The 25075-nt window shown below is 39.6% G+C and overlaps 1 protein-coding gene across 7 annotated transcripts in view; it reads left to right on the top strand.

Moving 5' to 3' along the window:
* The window catches only part of Aoah (acyloxyacyl hydrolase), a 215405-nt gene that overhangs the window by 50580 nt on the left and 139750 nt on the right, over positions 1 to 25075 (top strand). For all 7 annotated transcript variants that reach the window (XM_087196417.1, XM_087196415.1, XM_004840290.4 and 4 more), the window contains one exon: positions 5808 to 5907. In XM_087196417.1, coding sequence (XP_087052543.1) covers positions 5808 to 5907 — 100 coding nt within the window. The remainder of the gene's footprint in view (positions 1 to 5807; positions 5908 to 25075) is intronic.

The raw sequence follows: 25075 nt of genomic DNA on the forward strand, positions 1-25075 counted from the left end.
CCAGGCTGGGCAGTTTAGTGACTTAGCAAGACCCTGTCTCCAAATATAAAAATTTTTAAAGTGGCTAGGAATGTAGCTCAGTGTGAAGGTCCTAGGTTCAATCCCTGGTATCTGGTTTTCTCCCCTGATAATAGGAGGACAAAAAGAAAAAATAAAGAACAGATGAATATTTTTCGTTATCATGAACATAGAGAAAAATTCTTCAGCAAACCATTATAATGTATAAAAAATTATATGCCACAATCAAGTGGGATTTATCCTAGGTATGCAGAGCTAGTTTAACATTCAAACCCAATTAATATAATCAAGCATATCAAGAGGCTCAAGAAAAAAAAATCACATAATCATATTCACAGATGAAGAAAAAAATTTGACAAAACCCAAAACCTATATATGAAAACTCTCAGTGAACTAGAAATTAAAGGGAACGTCTTAAGCTTGATAAAGATATCTACAAAAAACCTACAATGATGTTATACTTAATGCTGAGAACTAGAAACTTGCCCACTAAGATCAGACCCAAGGCAAGGATACCCCCCCCCCACACTTATCAATATCATTCTGAATGTCATGGCCAATGTAATAAGACAAGAAATAAAACTAAAGTGTACACTGATTGAAAAGGAAGAAATAAAGCTATATTTGTTTGCCAATAGCATGATGTTTATGTAGAAAATCCAAAAGAATCAACAAAATTTCCTGGAACTAATAAGCAATTATAGCAAAGTTGCAGGATGCAAAGTTAACATACAGAAATCAGTTGATTACCTCTATGATTACAATGAGCAAATGGAATTTGAAGTTGAACACACAATACTATTTATATTGAAATACTTAGGTACAAATCTAATAAAATATGTACAAGGGCTCTTTGAGTAAAACTGTTGAAATAAATCAAAGAACCAATGTTCACAGATAGGAAAAAGGACCAAAGCAATATGACAGAGGACAGATAGTCTTTTCCACAAATGGTGCTAAAAAAAAAGGATACCCACATTCCAAAAAAATGAATCCAGAAGCTGACCTCAGAAAGGTGAATTTAAATGGGATGTAGACCTAAATGCAAACCTATAAAATTCCCAGAAGATAATGTATGAGAAAACCTAGAGGACCTTGGGTCTGGGGATAACTTTTTAGATAGGACACCAAAAATGTTATCCATGGGGCCAGGGATTTAGCTCAGTGGTGTGGCCGCCTGCCTCACAAGCACAAGGTCTTGAGTTCGATCCCTGGTACGCAAAAAAAAAAAGAAAAATATTATCCATGAATGAAGGAATTCATAATTGCTAATATTATTACAACTGAAATTTTTATTCCACAAAAATCATCATAATGAAAACAAAAGGACAAGTCACAGACACGAAGACACTATTTGCAAAGGACATATCTGATGAAGTACTGTTTAAAAAATATACAAAGAATTCCTACTATGGTTTAGATCTTGAATGTCCCCAAAAGGCTTGGGGTTGAAGTCTTGGTCCTCACCCTGTGGCATTATTAGGAGATGGCGGAACCTTTAGGAGGTGGGGCCTGGTGGAAGTGAGGTCAATGGGTGTGTGACCCTTGAAGGGAATATTGGGATTGTGAACACTTCTTGTCTCTCTGTTTTCCAGCTGCCATGAGATAAACAGGCCTCCTCTGACACATGCTACTGCACAGCCCCAAAGCAGCAGGGCCAAGCAATCATAGGCCAGAACCTCTAAAACCATGAGCCAAAATAAACCTTTCATCCTTTTAAGTTGATTATTTCAGGTGTTTTGTTACTGTGACAGAAAACTGACTTAAAATTCAGCAATAAATTTTTTAAAAATTACTCAAAGACCTTAACACATATTTTACCAAAGAAGATATACAGATGATGAATAATTACATGTATAAATGCTTAATATTATATTCATCAGGGGATTGCAAATTAACCCAAGTTCGATCCCCGGTTCCAAAAAAAAAAAATAAACAACTGTAACTCACAATAGAATGACTGGATTCAAACTGGAAGCAACCAGTAAGATTTTTAAAACCTATGTGTATCAGTTAGGGTTCTCAAAATTAGTAGGAAAAATATATATATATATATATGGTAATAAGGGATTTTTAGGAAGACTTATAGGATCAAAAGGAGAGTCCACAATGGCCATCTGTGCACTGGAGAGCTGGCAGATCCAGTAACTGCTCAGTCCAAAAGGCTGGAAGCTGCAGAACCACAGGTATCAAGGATACAGCCCCAGTCTGAGACTGAAGGCCTGGAAGCTCCCTGGAGTAACCTTGCATGAGTCTGGGTTGAAAAGCTGAAGAAAGTGGAATCTGATGTCCACAGGTGATGGGAAAAAGCATGCAGCAGCTCAAGCAGAATGGAGTTCTTCAAAACATATATGAACTTTCTATTTCCATCCAGGCTACAAGCTTATTGGATGGTGCCACCCACAGTCCGGGTGGATCTTCCCCACTTGGTTTGCTGCCAGTCACCTTTGAAACACCCACAGACACACCCAGAAGTGCGCTTTCCTAATCTCCTAGGTGTGCTTTACCAATCTCTTGACATTTTGCAATTACTGGTCACACTGTGGTGCAACCATACAATGGAATGTTATTCAGCAATAAACATCAACAAACTTTCACATCGTGAAAAGACAAAGAGGAAGCTTAAACCCATATTGTTAAGTAAAAGAAGTTAAAATTAAAAGTTTACAAACTATAATTTCAACTATATGACATTCTGGGAAAGGCTGCTTCTTATGCGTCTTGCACATTAAAATGATTATGAGCTTGTGTGGATTTACAAGGCTAAACATTTTCTCTTTTGGGCAAGAAGAGCACTCCTCACTTTAAGTCTTTTGATGACGAAATGCTATCTTAGAGGACCCCACAGTGACACCCAGTGCACAGTTCCCCTCTACTGTCCCAGCCTCACTCAATCCCTGACTGAGTGGCTCTATCCTCTCCCATGTTCAAGCTCTCTCCCTTGAAATTGTGCATTATTTGGGATTGAAGGAGGGCAGATCTTGGAAACCATGTATGACTTGGCTCCATCATCCAGAATTGTCACAGATGGGATAGTGGCCCTAGGTTAAAACAAAGATTAAGCAAAGATTATCACTCCCTTGAGTCCCCTGAATACCAGACCCCCCTAAAGACAGCATTCGTTAAATAAATGAGCCATTAAGTTGAGAACAGGTGTTTGGAAATAGCCATGTTCTCCTGACTTACTGACCCTCGGTAGACATTAGTCTGGTGATAATCTGTAGCTGTAACACAGAGTTTGCTCTGCTGCTTGAAAGATTTGGCCTTCTTTACACTTTTGAGGTAATTCCCACCCTCTGATCTCCCATGAAGGGACCCTGGGGCCAAGCAGGTGGCACTCACAGAACTGCTTTTCTCTCTCGGCTCAGAGGTACACAGACAGTTGATAAACCATCCTGGCAGCCACAGTGTTAGTCTCGCTCAGCTGGAATGAAGTCTGGGGGCCCACAGTCCCAGCCTGTGTTTTCACATGGTGGTGACCCTCAATGTATTTGGCAGTTTCTTATGTGAACTGCTTTCCCTGATGGACTTTGATGAAATCCATTTGCATGAACACAAGGTAATTCTATCCACAGGAGTAAATGGTACAAATAAATTCTCCAAGTTCCATCCAGCATTTGGAGGGGTGGTCCAAATTTGGAAGGGTGGTGGTCTGAAAAGATAAAACTATTAGAGATTTTAAAAGTTATTTTGATGTTCAGTAACCATTAAAATTTCTGCTTACTAACTAAATGAAAATTAGAGGTTTTTTTGAACCCAGAGCCTTAGCACTGATTTATATCCCCAGCCCCTCCTTTTTAATTTTTTTTGAGACAGGGTCTGGCTAAATTGATCAGGCTGAGTTACAGCTTGCAATCCTCCTGCCTCAGCCTTCCTGATGCTTTTTGTTTAAGCTTTTTCAGTCTCATTCGTTAATCTGCATGTCCAAGTATAGAATTCCTTTTGGCGAGGTGGGCAGCCAAGAGTGCACGGAATAAAGCAGAGACAGGCATGGAGTGGGAAACAGACTTGGTGACTTGCATCTAGGCCCTGGCTCACATGGGCCACCTACCCCAGTACTAACCAGCAGTTCTCAAGAGTTGGCCCATGCATGGCTGTAACTGTCATCAGTGGCAAGAAACAGAAATAGTTTGGCCTTGAGTAAGAAGAGAAGGGTCAGGAAGGAAGAAGAGAGGTGATAGTAATTGTGGTAGTAACAGAAACAGTCATTTAATAATTGGGTTAGGAGAGACACAAGGAACCCAGAGCACACACGACATAGAGCTAAGGAGCAGGAAATGATCCAGGCCTCCAAAAGAGGCAGAAAGCAGAACCGGTCACACCCCTCTGTATTCTTCCCCAGCACCCCTTTCTGCAGGCACCCCATCCTGCAGGTAGGCTAACCAGATACTCGGTCCACATGGCAGGAAACTACTGTGTTGACCGCAGCTTCTCTTACTCTAAGAATAAGACAGAAATCTTACAAACGAACACAGACTGAAGTCAAACTTTTGTTAACGTCAATTCCAGACTTTCCTAAGAAAAAAATCTGAGGGTTCATGCTTGAAACAGTAGTCTGATGAGGTCTAATCAACTGGCCAAGAGCTACAGAGACCAAACACCTCCTTACCTGTTTGAATTACCCACAGTTAATTGTGGTCCAGAAACATTAAGTAGAAAATTTCAGAAGAAAATAGTTCATAAGTTTTAAATAATTTCTATTATGGTATATTGTTTGACTTTTTCTATTTCATGATTAGTTTTTGTTAATCTCTCATCATGCCTAATTTATAAATTAAACTTTATGATAGATATGGCTGTGTAAGAAAAAGTACAGTATAGGTTTGGTATTATCTGGGGTTTCAAGTATCCACAAAGCGTTTTGGAACATATCCTCCAAAGGGGAGGTATTGCTGGAGTGTGATTACAAGGAGCCCACCCCTATGGGCAAGGGGGAACAGTTGGATGATCTGGAACCCTGAGAAACCCCGCCCCAAATATCCTTTAGATTCCATCCACAAGATACAAAGATTTATCTCTGAGTATTACCAACCTGTGTTGTTGGATTTTCATTTTCTTTGCATTGGTTTGGTTTGCTCTTAGTCTGACACAAGAATGTCCTTGAAAAATTTGCTAATACTTAACTTGTTCTTTATTAGAAACAATACTTTATGTGTGTTTTACCTGATTAGAAGAGTTTTTAGGGAGTGACAAAGAGAAAATTCATATGGAAGGTTTGTTTTAGCTCTTTCAAATCTGTACAGAAAACAAAATATTTGAAGAGTGTGATCCTTACACCATCCCCAGGGAAAGAAACAAGTTGAGTATATTGTATTTTCTTCCTTAAGGATAAGAAATATGTTTATTTCAAAAGAGAAGAGATGTTTTGGATTACACCTAAGAAAATAATTTTAGGTATCTAAGACTGTATCACAAATGATTTTTTCTATAAGACACAGAAAATATGAAAATTGTGTTCCCATCAAATTATGCCCTTATCCATTTTTCCTTTTCCAATTGTATTTGTGACTTCTGAAAAGAATGCAGTGCTATTGTGAGAGGCGAACTCAGCCTACAGCTGTGCTTGCCCCCTCTGCTCCCCCAGGACCTTATTCTAACTGCAGGAGACAGCAGCATGGCAGGAAATCATTATGATCCAGCTGCTACACTGGATGGGGCTGAAAGGCCCAGCTGCAATGAGTTGAGGGTATTAGAATCCATTCTGGGGATTTACTTTCCTTTGAAAAAGCTTCTATTTCCTCACACCTGTGAGATCTTAACAGCCTTTGCTTTGCCCTTTTTCCCCCCAGGCTTGACGCAGACATGAACGCTGATATGGTGTGTCACACTCTGGAGTTCTGTAAGCAGGACTCTGGCAGACCACAGTGCCATCTCTACCCCTTGCCTAAGGTGAGTGGGTCCCACTCCCAATGTGTTTCCAGTAGCATGCAAGCTCTTTGGAAATGCTGTACATAGAGGCTCAGCTTCACTTGCTCAGTGGTTTGGGGACAGAAGAGGCAAGGTGACATTTTCAATTACTCCATATGAAATAAATTCATCTAGTTTCAACCTAGATTCCTCCTCCCATACTCCAAAGGATGTCTTTGTTGTCCAGATGTTGTGGACAATGATCTTGATCTGAGATGGTAGGGGACAGAGCTGGTCAACCAAAGAAAAAAGAGGCTTAAATACTTCTCCCACTTAAAAAGCAAGTCCTTCTTATAAGGTGACCAACTCATCCAAGGTTGCCTGGAGCTTTTCCAGGATAAGAACTAGAAGCCCATATCCTGGGAAAACCTGGGCGGTTGATCACCCTAGTCTGAGCTTTATTGTCCTTACCTGTAAAATGCCTGACAATTTTGTCATGGAAAGAAAGGAACCTAATATATGCAAATTTTATTAGTGCAATGCTTGCTGCATAAAAAGTGCTAATAAAAATGAGAGTCCGTAAGATTATTATCGATGCATTATTATTCAGGGTTCAGAATACCCAGTGTGCAATATAGCACTTCGGGTTACTTTTAATTGGATTGCAATCATAGACAAGGCTGTTATTGTTGGCACAACTCCCTCCCAGCACTCTGGATCAGAATATAACAATAAAGGCAACCAGGCCTCTACTGATTTTCAGCAGCTTCCTATAAGAAAAAAATATCTGTACTGTGCCTCCTTTCACAGAATTATGGGTTTTCTGTACAAAACACAATTTTCTACTATAATAGTTTTCTTTTTATTCATGTTGAAATGAAATCAATTGGAGTATTTGAGGGGCTAACCAATGCATACAATTTTGTGACTGACAATATTAAATATCCTAAGTGTGTTTCCTTGAGCATGAAGAAAGGAGGCAAATACTTGGGATCCATGTAGCTCATATTTCTGAGGTTACTGACTAAATGCCAATTTAATTCCCCTAGCCCACCTAAGAAGTGTGGACTCCACGGCTTTGTAGAAGAGTGAAAAAAACTCATGTGTTCAAATGTGTCTGAACCACTTTCTCTGCTGAGCTACAAAGCCTGACACCAGCTCAAAGGAGGATAGGTTTATTTTGGCTCACAGTTTATAGAGGCGTCAGTCCATAGTCAGCTGGCTCCAAGTCAGGGTGGCATGGCAGAGGAGAAAGAGTTCATGGTGTGGTACAGAAAGCAGAGAGAGAGAGAGAGAGAGAGAGACCAGGGAGGAAGGAGACAGACCCTTCCAGGCCACACCCCCAGTAACCCATCTCCTCCAACCAGGCTTCACCTCCCAACATCACATTTAGCTATAAACCCATCAGTGGATCAAACCTCTGAAGAGTATCACAGCCCCACAATCCAGTCACCTCCCCAAACCCCCACCTGTCAGCCCAGAGACTTTGGGAGGACATCTAGATATAAACCCTAACAAAATGGTACATGACTATTTTATCATGATAATCACTGTTGAATAATATGGGAAGAAGGAAACATGTCTCTGGGTAGGAAAGCAAGTGATTTGGGGTTTTGTGATTTTCACAAGTAACATCATGTTCTACAGATTTGATAACCACAGCTAGACATAGTCAGAAAATGCACAACTTTAAACTGTCCCATTTAAAATGGTATTCCTGGAGGGCAGGCTGGCCCATGCCTGTAATCCCAGAACTTGAGAGGCTAAGGCATGAGGATTGCTTTGAGTTCAAGGCCAGCCTGGACTACATAGCAAGACCCTGTCTTTAAAAAAAATAAAAATTTTTAAAAAGGACATTCTGGGGTCAACATGCCACCACTCCCAGTGCAGAGGAGGAGGCTTCTGGGCCAACATACCGATGCTCCCAGCACAGAGGAGGTGAGCCACGCGGGTGCCAATAGCAGCCCCCCCAAATGAAAAGACAGTTAAACAAGCCTCAAAACCAGACTTCCAGGTCACCTAGAGCAGCCCCAAAGGGAAACAAGATGGAACACTCTGATACCCAAACACCTGGACTCCCTGAACTGGCAACACAAGAGGATCTGGAAAAAATAAAATCAGAAATAATTTCTCAGATAACAGCAGAGATTGTGCCCATAGTGCAAGACATGATTAATAAATCTAGAGAGGACACAGATAAAAAAATAGAGGATCTGAGGAACATGATGGAATCCCAACATAGGAAACAAATGGAATCCATAAAACAGATGCAAACAGATTTCCAGGAGACTAAAATCTCCACTGAAAGTCTATGAAGCAGAATGAGCTTATGTGAGGGAAGAATTTCAGATATAGAAGGTAAGATTGCAATTAGTAACCAGGAAAAGAAAAACTGCTTAAAAATTGTAAGGGACCACAAGAAATCAGTCCAGCAGCTGCTAAATGATGCAAAGAAGAATAACATAAGACTGATTGAAGTCAATGAAGAAACAGAAGAGAGAGCAGATGACATACAAAAAAAACTGTTCACAAAAGAGACGGCAGAAAACTTCCCAAGAAGAGGAAAAGAACTTGACATACAGATAAGTGAGGCATGTAGGACCCCAACTAGCCTTGATCAAAAAAAAATGTGCACATAGGCAAATAACTGTTAAGATTCCAGAAACCCAACAGAAGAACAAAGTTCTACAAGCAGTTAGAGAAGAGAAACAAATCACATACAAAGGAAAGCTCATCAGAATCACAGCAAACTTCTCAATGCAAACCCTCAAGGCAAGAAGAGCTTGGAGTGAAGCACTGAAAGCCTTAAAGGAAAAAAGCCTCCAATCCAGACTGATGTACTCTGCAAAACTATCTTTCAAAATTGATGGTGAAATAAGATACTTTCATGACAAAGAGCACCTTAGGAACTTCATGAATACCAAACCAGCACTCCAAAAAATTTGAGACAATATCCTAGGAAAAGACAATGAGGAACACAACCCCAGGAACCCTAGCAGAATGAATCCATTGGGCACGACAAGAAATTAAACGCAAAGGGGGAGAATCCAACAAACAAAAAAGTCATGACAATGATAAGTCAATACATATCAGTTATAACCATCAATGTTAATGGTCTCAACTCACCAATCAAAAGAAACAGACTGGCAGAACGGGTCAAGAAGCAAGATACAACAATATGCTGCATACAAGGAACACACTTAATTCAAAAAGAAACTCATAGACTGAAAGTTAATGGGTGGAAAACAATACTCCATGTGTCAGGAACCTGAAAAAAGGCAGGAGTAGCTATCCTCTTTGCAGATCAAGTGGATTTCAAACCAACACTGATCAAGGGAGACAAAGAAGGACACTACATCCTTGTAAAGGGAACAATCCAAGAGGAAGAGATGACAATCATAAATGTCTATGCACCAAACGCTAGTGCACCCAACTATATAAAACAAATACTAATGGACATGAAAAATCATATAAGCACTAATACAATAGTAGTGGGGAACCTCCATACCCCATTGTCACAAATAGATACATCAAGTAGACAAAAAACAAGCAATGAAACACTAGAACTCAATCAAACTCTTGAATAAATGAATTTAGCAGATGTTTACAGTGTTCCACCCCACACAATCAGAATACACATTCTTTTCAGCTGCACATGGGTCATTCTCCAAAATAGACCACATTCTCATTTATCGAACATGTTTAAGTAAGTGCAAAGGAATTGAAGTTATCCCCTGTGTATTATCAGACCATAGTGCAATGAAATTGGAGATCAATAGTGGAAAAAAATGCAAAAATTTCATAAAACACATGGAAATTGAACAACACACTTCTGAATAATCAGTGGGTCACAGAGGAAATTAAAGAAGAAATCAGACAGTTCCTTCAATTAAATGACAATGACAATACAACATATCGGAATCTATGGGACACAATGAAAGCAGTCTTATAGGGGAAATTCAGAACAGTGAATACTTATATTAGGAAAACAGAGTGAGCCCAATTAAATAACCTGATGCTGAACCTTAAGCTGCTAGAAAAAGAAGAGCAGGACAAACTCAAAGCTCATACAAGGGAGGAAATTATAAAGATCAGAGGAGAAATCAATGCAATGGAGACTAAGAGAATAATACAAAAAAATCAATGAAGCCAAGAGTTTGTTCTTTGAAAGAATAAACAAAATTGACAAACCCCTAGCCAACCTTATCAGAAAAAGGAAAGAAATGGCCCAAATCCATGCAATTAGGAATGAAAAAGATGAAATTAAAATGGACCCAGCAGAAATCCAGAAGATCATCAATACCTACTTAAAGAACCTATACTCTAGTAAGATGGAAAACACAGAAGAAATGGACAGATTCCTAAATACAAGTGAATTACCAAAGTTGAATGAAGAAGACCTCAAAATTCTAAACATCCCAATATCCATCAATGAAATTGAAAACGTAATTAAAAACTTACCAACTAAGAAAAGTCCGGGTCCTGAAGGCTTCATGTTGAATTCTACAAGACATTTAGAGAGGAACTACTGCCACTACACTTTAAACTCTTCAGTGAAGTTGAAAGGGAAGCAATACTCCTGAATTCATTCCTGGAAGCAAGCATCACCTTGATCCCCAAAGCAGAGAAAGACCCAACTGAAAAGGATAACTATAGACCAATCTCACTAATGAACATAGATGCAAAAATCCTTAATAAGATAATGGCAAATAGAATGCAGAAGATCATCAAGAAGATCATACACCCTCACCAAGTGGGATTCATCCCAGGGATGCAGAGACAGTTCAACATATGAAGATCAATAAATGTAATACACTATATCAATAGAGCCAAGGACAAAAACCATATAATAATCTCAATAGATGCAGAAAAAGCATTTGACAAATTCCAACATGCATTTATGATAAAAACCCTACACAAAATCAGAATAGATGGTCTCTACCTCAATCTGATAAAAGCCATCTATGAAAAACCAACAGCCAATATCATACTGAATGTTCAAAAACTGAAATCCATCACTCTAAAATGAAGAACAAGACAGGATGTCCACTATCACCACTCCTGTTCAATATAATTTTGGAAACATTAGCCATGACAATTAGACAAGAAAAAGAAATAAAAGGAATAAAGATAGGAAATGAAGAAATCAAATTCTCATTATTTGCAGATGACATGATACTGTATATAGAAGACCCCAAGAACTCCACCAAAAGTCTTCTAGACTTAATAATCAAATTCAGTAAAGTAGCTGGATGCAAGGTCAATACACAATAATCAGTAGCTTTTCTGTACACTCAGTGAGAGAAAAATAGGGCAAATAATTCCTTTCACAATAGCATCCAAAAAACTGAAATACCTTGGAATCAACCTAACAAAAGAAATCAAAGACCTTTTCTCTGAAAACTATAGCACTCTGAAAATAGAGACTGAAGACGATATCAGAAAATGGAAAGACATCCCTTGCTCCTGGATAGGAAGGATCAACATAGTGAAAATGGCTATACTTCCAACACTGCTATATAGATTCAATGCAATCCTAATTGAAATCCCAGAACCATACTTTATGGACCTTGAGAAAACAATCCAAAAATTCATTTGGAACAAGAAGAGACCCAGAATAGCAAAAGCAATTCTAGGTAACAGAGACATGGCAGGGGGTATTACAACCCCCCAACTTGAAACTATACTACAAAGCTACTGTGATAAAAACAGCATGGTACTGACAAAGAAACAGACCTGAGGACCAGTGGAACAGATTGGAAGATGCAGAAATGACTCAAGACACACTCAGCCACCTCATTTTTGATGAAGGAGCCAAACACCCTCACTGGAGGAAAGATAGCCTCTTTAATATATGCTGCTGGAAAAATTGGCTTTCCACTTGCCAAAGATTAAAACTAGACCTATATCTCTCACCATGCACTAAACTAAAATCAAAATGGATTCAAGATCTAAATATTAAAATAGAAACACAGAACCGGCTGGAACAGCGGTTAGGTAGAACTCTTGAAGACTTCAGTGTAGAAAAAGATTTTATGAACAAAACCTCAGTTGCCCAAGAACTAGTGCAAACAATCAACAAGTGGGATCTCTTCTTACTAAAAAGCTTCTACACAGCAAGAGAAACCACCAGCAGTGTGAAGAGACAACCCACAATGTGGGAAAATATTTTCACCAGCTGTCCCTCAGACAAAGGTCTACTATCTCAAATCTATAAAGAATTTTTTAAAAAATCAGACCTCCCAAATTTAAAGACCCAATCCAAAAATGGGCATCTGAAATGAACAGACAAAGAAGTAGAAATGGCAAATAAACATATGAAAAAATGTTCAACATCACTGGCCATTCGAGAGATGCAAATGAAAGCAATGCTGAGATTCCACCTCACTCCAGAAAGAATGGCTGCTATTATGAAATCAGCCAATAACAAATGCTGGCGGGGCTTTGGGGAAAGAGGAACCCTGCTCCGCTGCTGGTTGGAGTGTAGACTGGTGCAAGCACTGTGGAAATCAGTATGGAGATACCTCAAAGAACTAGGACTGGAAATCCCATTTGACCCAGATATTCCCCTGCTGGGTATCTTCCCCAGAGAATTAAAAGAATCATACCACAGTGATATATGTTCACCCATGTTTATAGCAGCACAGTTTGTAATACCTAAAACTTGGAAATAGCCCAAATGCTCATCAACTGGAGACTGGATAAAGAAAATGTGGTTTTTTAAATAAAATAGAGTACTACTCAGCCATAAAAAGTGAGAAATTAGAGACATTTATAGCTAAATGGATGCACATTGAGGTGATCCTCTTAATTGAAATAAGTAGGACACACATGTATAAATACCGAATAGTTTCTCTAGTGTGAAAAACTGAAAGTGTAGATAAGGACTAAAAGGTATAATAGGTAATGTGAAATAGGAAGAAAAGGGGCAAAGGGGAAGGAGAAATGGGAGGGGTAGGGGAAAGGAAAGAAGGGAATGGAATTAGTATGAGAAAATGAAAAAATGGAAACAAAGTCTTTGTAAATAGGGAGGGATGGAGGGGTTGAAGGGAGGGTAGAGGAAGGCGGAAAAATAAGAACCAAGAGAGATCATGTAAAGGTGCAAATTTCCCATGATGAATGTCATTATATTGTATACCTAAAATGTACCAATAAAATAAAATTTTAAAAAATAACATTCCTTTGTGTCATACTTGCTAGAATTTATATTGAAAATTTCATTTTTTTCTTCCCAGTACAACCGCCTTTTCAACTCCCAAAACAAAAACATGTCAACCCTTAATCCTCTTAATCAGGGAGGGCCTGAGGATTTCACTGGGAAGGGCTCACCTTCTGTCTTCTGGCATTGCCCAAGAAGCCTGCACCTGTGCCCTGGACATCTCCCTTCCCTGCTTCTGGGTGCTGCTCAAGACCTCCTCCTCAAATCCCCTGGGCAGCCTCTGTTCCTAGGGGTGACCCTAAGCAGGGGCAGTCAGAATGACCTAGGCATCTTCAGTCCTCTCTGCCTCAAGGTTTCCTTTAACAGCAGAAATAATTTGTCCTGTGTCTTTGCCATGTGCCAAGAGACTCAGTTTCATCTTTTTATTTCCCCAAAGAATCCTAGTGTTTCAGCATCATTATGATCCTTTCATTCAATAGATGAGGAAACTGAGGGCAGAAGAGTTTCTGTAACTTGCTGAAAGTTCCACCACTAGGAAGAAACAGGACTGAGATCTGTCACTGTGCTTAGGAGGGTTGGTGTTCTCGTCGCATCTGGGTCAGGGTTTCTGTAATTCCCCTGAGCTGTCATTTTGCAATGGTCATCTGAATTCCCACCACCAGAAACCATCAGTGTTAAAATGTTATTTGTATTTGTTTCTCCCTTTTGTCATTACATTTTGAGCATATGTGTTATGATCAAATACAGTGACTGTTTAAATTAAGAAAAAAATACATGATAGTAAAAGACATTTTGCCATTAATCCCCTTCAAAATATTCCCCCTTGCTTTGAACATGTGCCATTGTTCTTGCCATTTTCTGGAGCAGTTCTGGAAGTTCTCTTTCTTGAGTGTCTTTAGTTGCCCTGTTGTTGTTGCCTTGATGTTCTGAAGCAATTCAAAACATTTACCTTCATAATCATTTTGACTTTAAGGAAGAGCCAGAACTCACACGGGTCTAGATCTATTGAATAAGGTGGGTGAGGACTCACTAATATTTTTCCAAGACTGCCTTTCCATTGAATGGCAATGAGCAGCAGCATCCACCCTATTTTTGTTTTTTTACCTCATTTTGTTACCTTGTTTTGTTTACCTCATAAAGACACTCAGGAAAGAGGGCTTCCAGAAGTCCTTCGGGAAATGGCAAGAATGATGGAATAAGTATGTTTGAAGTCAGGGGAGGGTTTTTAAGGGGACAAATGCCAATGTGTCTTTTACTGTAATAATTTTTAATTTTTATTTAAACATTCCCTATATTGTTTGGTCACCTCTCATATATTCTTAAATGGTGCAAAGTAAAATTGTATTATTTCCCTGGCATACAAATCCTTCCTACAATGCACACATGAATTGTCTACCTACCCAAGGATGCAGGTGTAGTCACGGTCATTTCCAACCCACCAGAAGGCTTCCTCGTGGCCCTTCCATATAAATACCCACCGAGTAGCCCCTATTCTGAAATTGTACCACAGATTAGTTCATTTACAAAAAAAAAAAATGTGTTGTTGAACTTCATAGAAGTGGAAATACCTTGTATAGATGGTCCCTCACTTACAAGGGGTTGACTTACAGTTTTTTATACTTTACAATGGTTCAGTAGTGACATGCATCCAGCAGAAATGACATTTTGAGTTTTGATCTTTTCCATAACTGTCCATGTGTGGTCTCCTTCTTCTCCAAGACCTTGGACAGTTGCAACGAGCTCCCAATCAGCCACACAATTACCAGGAGAAACCAGCAACACCCTACAGTGTACTGTGTTTTGTGTTCTGTGTTTTGTGTACAGTGTGCGGGTTTTTGGAGATACTGTGTTTTCACATCCCATCACATCTACAAACACCCATCTGTGTGTCCATGAGATATTCAACTGTGTTGTGAAACAGCCTGTGTGTTAGATGATTTTGCCACACCGTGGGCTCGTTGATGTAAGCGCTCTGAGTGCATCGCAGCTGGCTGGGCTGAGCGATGACATTTGGTGGATTTGGTGTAGTAAATGCATTTACAGCTCATTTCAGCTGTCACCACCTCCATAAAATAATTCCTAACTCTCCCAACCGTGGTCACCAAATAACTTTCCTAGTACTTACAATGTGCTGATACTGTTCTGCATGGTTTATGTTTATTAATCCATTTACTCTTGTGAAGTAGGTAGTGTTGGCCACATTTTATAGATGAGGAAAATGAGGTGCAGAAGTGCTAAGATCTTAAAATTATATAGATTTCCTTAGTAGAATGTAAGGATATGGGAAGGGGGAGAGAAAGTTGAGGAGTGGGAAGGAAAAATGTTTACGGACCATCATGGCAAAGATCACCCAGATGGTTTTACATTAGCTACTTTGGGGGATTAATTATACCTTGATTACTTTTTCCACTCCCCCTCTCATTTGCACTCGAAACAGTGGCCTGCGAGTGTACGTATATGGACAAAAGCATTCTTCTGATAGCACGGTTCACAAATTGAAAATCAAATGCAGCTGTGTGCACCCTGTGGCTCTTTATACCTCTCTTTTCGGAATCCAAGTGTCACAAGGTAGGAGGCCCAGTCCAGCCAGGAGTCCTGGGGCCTCAGCTTTCTGCCGCTCCTTCCCTAGCCGCCTACCCCTGAGGTCCCCAGGCAGAGCTTGTAGTTTGCAATCAGCCCCTTCTTACCTATGGCTTGCCAGAGGGCCATGCTGTATTTACCAGCATCTCAAAGGCACACTCGGGAATGACTTCACAGCCCTCTGATCCACACTAGAAGAGAATTATTTTCAGAACTTTTCAGAATGTATGCTATGCAAGGAGATAAGCTTTCCTCGTTTCCCTGGGGGCCCCAGCCCACTTACATTGCTGGGAGGGAGGACTTCCATCCTAGGAAAACAGCCAGACTTTGAAGTGGTGTTTCCCATGCTGAACCCAGTTTCTGCAGGAACCAGGAGCTCTCTGTGCTGAGTGTGTGGGAGCGCTCGTACGTAGGAATTTGTGTTTCCCCAGAATCCAAACCTCCGGGTAGCTGACATCAATCAGTTTGGGAAAGAACAAATTCACACTGGTATTATGACAAAGTAATATGGGACAAGCTCTTGTTTGCCTGGGAAATAAATGAGCTGATCTTAGGAATTTGCTTTTATTTTTTAAACATCAGGCAACAAATATAATTTCTGGCATCTCTTTTAATATAGGGTGTCGGGTAGCAAAGTTTAAGGAAAAAATCACAGAGGACAGGAAATTGAACATTTTCTAAGATTTATCAATCACTAAATTTCTTTCAATAAAAGTACCATTGCCTTTCTGTTCCCCTTAGCCCTGGGAACTGATGCTTTCAGCTGTTAATCTAGTCTTCCTCAAACTCTATGTTTCTTAACAAAGTTTTTATTTGGGAGTAATTGCAGATTTACGGAAATCTGCAAGGGAAAAGCAGAGCACACACCCCATCCCCTGAACTCAGATTCTCCTTAGGCCAACATCTCAGCATTACTCCATCAAAACTAAGGAAACCAATATTATGATTTTGTAGACATGACTGGTAATTAAACTCCAGTCTTAAGATTTCATCACGAATATCCCCTTCCTGCCCCAGGATCCACTCCGGGACACACATGGCATTTTGATGCCATGTCTCCCTGGTGGCTTCTGCTCTGTGAAAGGTTCTCAGTCTGTCCTTTTTTTATGTGACCTTCAAAATAGAGAGAAATACTGATTTAAGTACATTTGTAAAATAGTCCTCAAATTTGGATTGTTTGATTTTTTTTTTTTCTTATTCGGAGAAGACAGGGTTATGGGCTTTGGAAAGAACATCCTAGATGAAAGTGTTCTTCTCCCCACAACCTATCGGGGTTACACGGTACCATGGGATGTCACTGTGGAGGTCAGGCTCACCACTTAGGTAAGGTGGTGTTTGCTAGGTTTCCCATGTGAAGTCGCTGTTTGCCCCCATTCCATCACTTTGTTCTCCAAAAGTGAGTCTCTAAATCTAACCCACCCCAAGGCAGCCAAGGCAGATCAAGCCCCACCTCCTGGAGGAGCGAGCATCTGTGTACATTATTTGGAATTCTTCCAGAAAGAAACTGTGTCACTTCTCCTCCATGTGGACTCATGTAGATGCACCATATATTTTGACTTGAATCTAAATCTACATTATGTGTTTTGTTGCTCAAGCTTTTCCAGTTTTGCTACCGCTGGGAGATCTTTGGGTTGGCTCCTGTGTCCCCTTAACATACCTCTTTTTTTAAGCACTTTCTTACCTTTTGGTATTAATAGATGACATAGATTCATCTCATCATGTTGTTACTGTTGATGTCTTTCTGCCCAAACTCAAGAATCAGCCCTTTCCCCCAAGGGTTCTGTTTCCTTCTCTTGGAGAATGATATTTAGAAGCCAAGATCTGAACACTGGTATGTCCTTGTTTCTAGCCTTCTTGGTGGAGAGCTAAGTAAAGTATATGTGCATACATCCTACATATACACATATAACTAGGAATTGTTTGTGTCTATTCATCATGTGCATGGGAATAAGTTTATACTGAAATATCCAATTTTAATCCAGTAGCACAGCACCAAATTCTACTTTATAGGTGTTATTTATCAAACATATTTTATAATTGACATATAAGATCTTAGTCAAGGCTCCTAACTGGTGAGTAGACTCTGAACTCAAGCCAGGGCCTTGGCCTGTACACCTCTGCTCATCACATCAGCACTGCCTGTGTTTATCATAGATTATGGGGCACACACAGAGTAGCCTCTTCTCAGATTCATAGAGAAGTAATGGTAGCTTTGATTTTAGTTTTAATGAAACATCCTGAGAATCTTAATTTCCAAGACCCTCATGCAAATATCCCAACTTTCTCTGTACCAATTAAACTGTATAGCCACCCACCCACTCAGCCATGCCTCAAGGAACATTTTTTGAGCACTTAGCATGTACCAACCCCATAACCAGGTACCATAAGTAAGCTCTCTCTCTTAACCATCACAAGTCTGCAGGACAGAAAGATTCCCCTATTTTATAACATGTCTACAAATACCTAGAGAACTAAAGACTTCCCTAAAGTCCCACAGTATCCACAGAATAATTGTTCTCCTTTCTCCAGCCAACAAATATTTATGTACAATGAATTATGACCACTTGTCCAGCAAGTGTGACAGACAAGAGATATGCAAATACCAATTCTAGTGGGGAGGTGGGCATGTAAACAAATGATGAGGAAGAGACAGTGCTCTAGCAGAGGATGTCAGGAGGAAGAGGAAACCCAGTACAGGAGGGTGGAGTGCAGATGAAAAGGGCCTCCCATATGAGGCTGTACATTGACCCCGCCCACTGCACCTCAGGTGCCTGGGCCAAAGATGCCTGGGCCTGGGTCCTCTGCCTAGAACACTTCCTATTCTCACATGGTCGGGGCCTTCCTCTCCTGTGGATCTCTGCTGAAACACCTGCCCTGATCAGCCTGTCTAAAGAAGGTCTCCTTTTGCTGCCATCTGCCTGCCATGGACTGTTTCTCCTCTGTGACACCCCTCCACTGTGCCACTCTGCCATGGAGCAGCCAACTGAATCCTCTATACACTGTGAGCTAAATAAACCTTTCCTATCTTAAAAATTTAAAAAAGGTCTCCTTTCTATCTCTCACATTTGAGGACATGAACTATGTCTTCTTGCTTACCATCATATTCCTGAGACAAATGTATAGTAGCTGCCTCATGAGACTTGCTGAGTGAGTGATCAGATGTGAAGAGCAATGTTGAACATAGATCTGCTTTACCTCTTCCTTTGTGAGGATTCATTTGGTCTTAAAGAATATAGCAGAGTTCAAAATGTTGAGCCTATGTTAGAATGGGAAGTAGTTTTCAGAAATAAGCATGGACCCCATCCTAGTGTGTCTGGTCTGATATTACTGGGGTAGGATTTGAATATCTGAACTTCTACAAAGCTTTTCATGAGCACTGAAAAATGGCAACTGTTGTTCTGGAACCTGGCTCAAATCATATTGTTCTTTCTGCTACTGACCTCCCCTTTGTCATCCAGTGACTGCCCAGACTCTCAGAATCATAGCTCCACCAGCCCTTTCCCCAACTATTCCTTGCCTTCTACTCCTTTCCTGATGAATTCATTAACTTAAACTCGGTTACTGGGTGTCTAGCCTTTCCTGTAAGAACATCAGTGACCTCCTAAATGTCAAATAACCAACGAGATTGTAAGGCTGGGGCTGTGCCTGTCCAGCTGTCTGTACCCATTGCTAGCACACTAAGGATGCCCTCCAAATGTGTGTTGAAATGGGCCAGCATTTAAGCCCAGGGTTACCTATACAGTAAAGACAGTAATGCCTTCATGATTTACCTTATCTCTCCATTCCTTCCCCAGACTTGCTAGCCTCTGTGCCTTCACTACATCTTCCTTATCTTTTCCACAGACTCTAACTAAGCCTGAAGAGGTCTTAGTGCTTTTATCTAGACTTGGGATTTCCAACTTTGGCTTTTCTGGAAGGCTCACCATGGGCATCACTCTGTCCTTCAGGCCTCTTTCCTGATTGAGGCTGCAGTCACCCCCCAGGAAATGCATCTCCTAGTTACTTCACAGTGTACGGTGCACTTGGAGCCCTGCACTTGAATGAGTACTTTTAGAGAGCACATTTCAAAGCCAACCAGAGTTCTTAAATCAAGTAGGTGTTTGACAAAGGATGATTAAAGAAATAAATAAAAAATTAAAAAGTAATACGGAATTGAGAAGAGGATTGGAATCTAGGGTTGGAGTCTAGACTGCAGTACATGGTCTCCATATTTAAAACCAAATGGTCTCTAATAATCAGCAATTCTTCCTTCCTCTTGTTTTTGTTTGTTTGTTTGTTTGTTTGTTGTTTTGGTACCAGAGATCGAACTCAGGACCTTGAGCTTGCAAAGCAGGCAGCAGAACCACTGAGCTAAATCCCCGGTCCACTTCCTTCTTCTTAATCATAAAACTCATCTCCTGGTACTGAGTTCCATTTTGTTCTATGCATGTACACGTGTGCGTGCACATATGTGTGTGTGTGCATTTGCATGTGTGTATGTATTTGGGTAAATTTCTTCAACCCATATCTGTTTTCCAAGACTCAAATCTCTATAGTCCACATTTTTCCTCTGTGCTGAAATAATGACTTATCTTGTTTTGTGACAGGTGCACAGAAAATAAAGACGAATTAAATGCTCTCAGTTTAACAAAATCTCTCTATCAAAGAAAGGAAATTACTTCCTCTGTCATCATCATCTGTTATTTGGAGCTTCTGGGGCTTTTGCCATGCACAATTCCAGCCAAATAATAGCTCAGAACCTAGACAGAATGATTAAGCTTCTCTGTCCCATTTGACTGTGCTTGCTCTAACCCTGTCCTCCACCTTTACTGTGAGTAGTGCGTGTGTAGTGCTTCCTCAGACACCCAAGCTTTGCAGAATACAAGTTATAAAATAAGAAAGAAGTTCTTTTTGTGGTGATCAGAGCTTTGGGTTGAGGAAATTTCCTTCTTGAGTGATGGCTGATTTTGAGGATGACTTGATAAACCATCAGAACATCAAATGTTATTTCTTAAGGGAATGTACATCCAAGAAAGAGTAACCTACAGGTTTGGAACATTATTTGCTAACTTAGTATTCAGGAAGAGTTCATAAATTTTTCAAAATTACCCTGCATAATTAAATCCATGGTGTTGCCTGGAGTATGAATATATCTTTGATCACTGAGACCAGAAATGGTACTAATCACAAGGGCCTTGGGTGAAATCAACAGGCTCCTAAGGTACAGACTGTCACTGTCTTATCCTTGTAATAAATGCTTCCCAAGCTATTATTGTATGATGGGCATACATTAGGGGCTGAGAAATAAAAGACAATGATGACTGTCATGAAATCAGGCAAAGTACTTGGCACACAAATGTCATCTAAAACCATCCCACACAACTGCAAGGTTATTCCATTGTCCTAATTTCACAGATGAGAAGAAATTTAAGAAAATTGCTGGTTATGGAGCTGTTTAATTGACAATGTTTTTAAAGTACCTCCTTGAACACCTGAGGAAATTAGGAACAATGAAACATATGACAGCGGAAAAGAGCCGCTTCAATATAGAAAATCAGCTTAAAATGGAATGGAATATGGTATCTAGAAATAAACCCAAATGCACCTGAAATTCTTGGTTCTTTTTTAATTAAAATACCATTTCAAATTAACGGTAAAGCACTGGATTAGTCAATAAATACACAGAACTAAACACCAGATATGGTGGGGAGGTTAAGCTAGATATTTATTCCTTATAGCAAAATAAATCCCAAATGAGCTAAAGGTTGAATGAGACACAGTGGAACCATAAACAAAGACAAACCTGTGCAAGTTTATTTATAATTTGTGATCCAAAAGTCACAATATTAATAGGGAAATATTAATACATCTAACTATTAAAAATATTTCTGTACATAAAGCCAAATGACAAACCAGGAAACTATTTTTGCAATATGCCACACACAAAAATTTTTTCTATGATTCAAAGAGCTCTTAGAAAGAAAAAATGTGCAAATATCACAAACCATTGGTTTACAGAAAATGAATATCAAAGAGCCAAAAATTTAAAGGGGAAATTAATGCTCATAATTAAGAAAAAGAAAATTAAAACTAGATGCCATCTACCTCTCATGTTTATGCTTCCATGAGACTCTCTAATGGTTATTGGACAATAAATTATCACAGAAATAGAAAACCTCTAAATATCAGAGACCACTAAATTAAATTGGTCCCTGAAATTTTGAAGGTTTTAAACCCTAACAGAACTGAGGAGAACATTAGAACCTGTGTTCAGACTAAAGGTCTACTCTTCAATCTTTTATCCAAGCATTTTAAATTAACTTGCCAGAGAATCCAAGCTGTACTTTTGTTAAAGTCAACATTTGTATCTTGGAGAATTTATCTACTTAGACTTACTTAAAGACTTATTTGAGGGGCATTAACTAATGTAGAGGTAGACTTTTCAAAGGATGGCAATAATAATGCAAATGACTTTTTATAAGTAGAGGAAATCAAATTATTCCTAAGAAGGTACTTATATGATGTTCAAGATATTTTAAAAATGTATCTTGCCCACTTTTGAGAAGTTCAGAACATCACAACTATCTCTGTCTTGAGAACATACTGATTTTTTTCCCTTAGCTCAAAAAGAGCTGCTGGCCTTAATAAATTTCAATAGTTCTGAAAGATCATTTGAACTTCAAAGTTTTAATCACTGACCTTTCTGCATCCACTCTTGGCCCTCCTCTTTGTTCTACTAGATCATTGCTCAGCTTACACGTCTTTCCTCTAAGAAGTTTTTCCTGATGCTCCCAGTTAAGCCAGGCCTTCCGGGACTTCTTTCCATTCTTCCCACTTCATTTTTCTGGCACTTAATATAGTTGTATTAAATAATCATAAAATTATTGTTGAATGTCTCTGTCTCCCATTAAGGTGCAGCTTCTATGGGAACACAAGTAGTCTGGCTGTTTTCTTTTTCTTCAAACATAGTGTTATTTGCAATTTCCCCAGAGTCCTGCACAGTTCACTACATATGTAATTGCTCAATAACTCTTGGTTAACAATGGCATAGTAGAAATAATAATGCCCTCCCTCTGCAAAGAAGTTCACATCCTAATCCTCAGAACCTGTGAACTGGTCACCTTACGTGGTGAAAAGAAATTTTTGGATGTGACTTAGTTAAGGATCTTTAGATGAAAGATCATCTCGGATTGTCTGTGTGAAGCTGATATAATCTCAAGAGTCCTTGTAAGAGGCAAGCGTTAGGATCAGAGAGTCGAAAACCTGACAATAAAAGTAGAGGTCAAAGTGATGAGGCCATCAGCCAAAAAATGTGCACAATAGCTAAACACTGGAAGAGGCAAGGGAGGGATTCTCCCTTGGAACCCTATGGGAGGAACCAGCAGACATCTTCATTTTAGCCCTAGGTTTTTGACCTCCAGAACTGCAAAAAAAGAATAAGTTTGTGTTGTTTTAAGCCACAAAGTTTGTGGTCAACTATTACAGTAACAGTAGAAAACCAATACAAATAAATTACTTCATTGTGTAACATTAAGCAAATCTTAGATATCTAACAACCTGAAGGCAAACAGAAAAATGGTTTAAAAAATTAAAATTCTATGTTACAAAGTAACTGACCTACCCAGTTATTTCCCAGGAATTGTACTAGCATCTGACTAACCCAGTTATTTCCCAGAAATTGTACATTTAAAGAATGAGATAGCATTGTGTATATAAGTAAAACTCTGAACCCACGGAGTTTGGTGCTGGCTGTCTTGTTTGCGGGCCCAGAAAAACCAGCAAAATGGAGCAGAGATAGAAGCTGTGAAGCCTTGGGCAGTTCACTTAATGGCTTTGGGTCTTGGTTTCTCAACCATAAGTAGGATTAAGAATTGTTATTTCCTACTTTATAGAGTTAGTATAAAACTTAGAGATAAAATACATACGGCATTTGCTACAGACCTTGAAGCATAGAAGAAACTCTGTGGCAAGGTGCCATATGATGGTGGTGGTCATGATAACAGTAATGTCCGGAAACAATAAATCATGTTGGAAGAAAGATTAGAGTGATATAGTGCTACAGAAAATAAGGCTTTAAAAAAAAGATTTTGCCCAGAGAAAGACAAAAACAATGATAGTTGTCATTCAATATACTGGTGATAATAATATCTACACAATGCCAAAGTACCCTAAAAGGATGGGAGAAAATGTAGCTAATGATAAAATGTGTGTGATGAAGAGAGTCATTCAGAAATAAAAGGGAACGCATTTCAAAAGTGGGTTTTTTTCTTTTACTTTTTTTTCATTCTTGAAGAGGAAAATGACATGAACTTGACTTCATTGTTTTCTATTGAACTCAGAGCCATAAATGGCCATCAGAGCTGAAAAATGTCAAATCCTGAAGACCAAATTGGGCTTTGATAGAGCTAAATCCTACATTTTGGAAAACCGCCACTGTACCACACAGTCGAACACAGATATCAGAATAGACCAGCAAATTCCACCCAAAGGTCAGACATGCCATTATTCGATAAAAACTCATAAGCTGTGGAACATCTTGCCTTTTCTTTCTACTTCATAGAAATCACCTGAAAGCTCTTTTCTGAACCTTTCCATGGTCTCTTTCCCATCTACCAGACTTAGTAAATTTGGATTAATATACCAAAGTATCACAGCTGGGGTGCCTTATAAATAACAGACATTTATTTCCCCCAGTCTGGAAGCTAGAAGTCTATGATTAAGGTTCCCAGGTATGGGCCCCCTTTCAGGTTGCAGACAGCCCACTTCTCACTATGTATTCACATTCAAGATGGCTCTTCTGCTAAGAGAACAAATCAAGGTCATGATAGGTCCACTTTCATGACCTAGTCACCTCTCAAAGGTCCCATTTCCAACTGCTATCATATCAAGTTTATAGCTTCAGTATATGAATTGAAGGGTGACTGTATTAATCTTTCCCATTGCTGGCCCCAAATACCTGACACAATCAACTTGAAGGAGGAGAAGTTTAATTTAGCTCACAGTTTGGGGGGAGTCAGTCCATGGTCAGCTGGCTCTAAGGCAGAAACATCATGGTGGAAGGGCATGGCAGTACAAAGCTGCTTAGTTCATAGCAGCAGGGAAGCAGAGCAGGGGAACAGTGCCAGAAAGAAAGGGGCCAAGTATCAGATACAGACCCCAAGTTCACACCACATGACCCACTCAGACACACCCAGAAATGTGCTCCACTAATCCCCCGGGTGGATCCCAAATCAATCAAGTTAACAATTAAGCTTAACTATCATGTTAAACTGTAGTTATCTATGCCCTTACCTCCGCCAGCAAGCAAGAAAGTCTTTGGAGAGAGCATCTTCCAAATCTTGCCCCCTTTTTTAACTCAACTGTACCATTTCATTTGTGTGTGAGGAGCAACCTGTCCTAACAAACTTCTAGAAAAGATGCACAGTAAATGAGTGGTCCTCCTCCTTCCCGGTTCCCCCCAGTCTGTGCATACTCATTAACAATAAAGAACAC

This window comes from Heterocephalus glaber, unplaced genomic scaffold (genome assembly GCF_053883595.1).
Source record: "Heterocephalus glaber isolate CG9 unplaced genomic scaffold, H.glaber_assembly_v1.0 deba00001610, whole genome shotgun sequence".
Lineage (NCBI taxonomy): Eukaryota > Metazoa > Chordata > Mammalia > Rodentia > Bathyergidae > Heterocephalus > Heterocephalus glaber.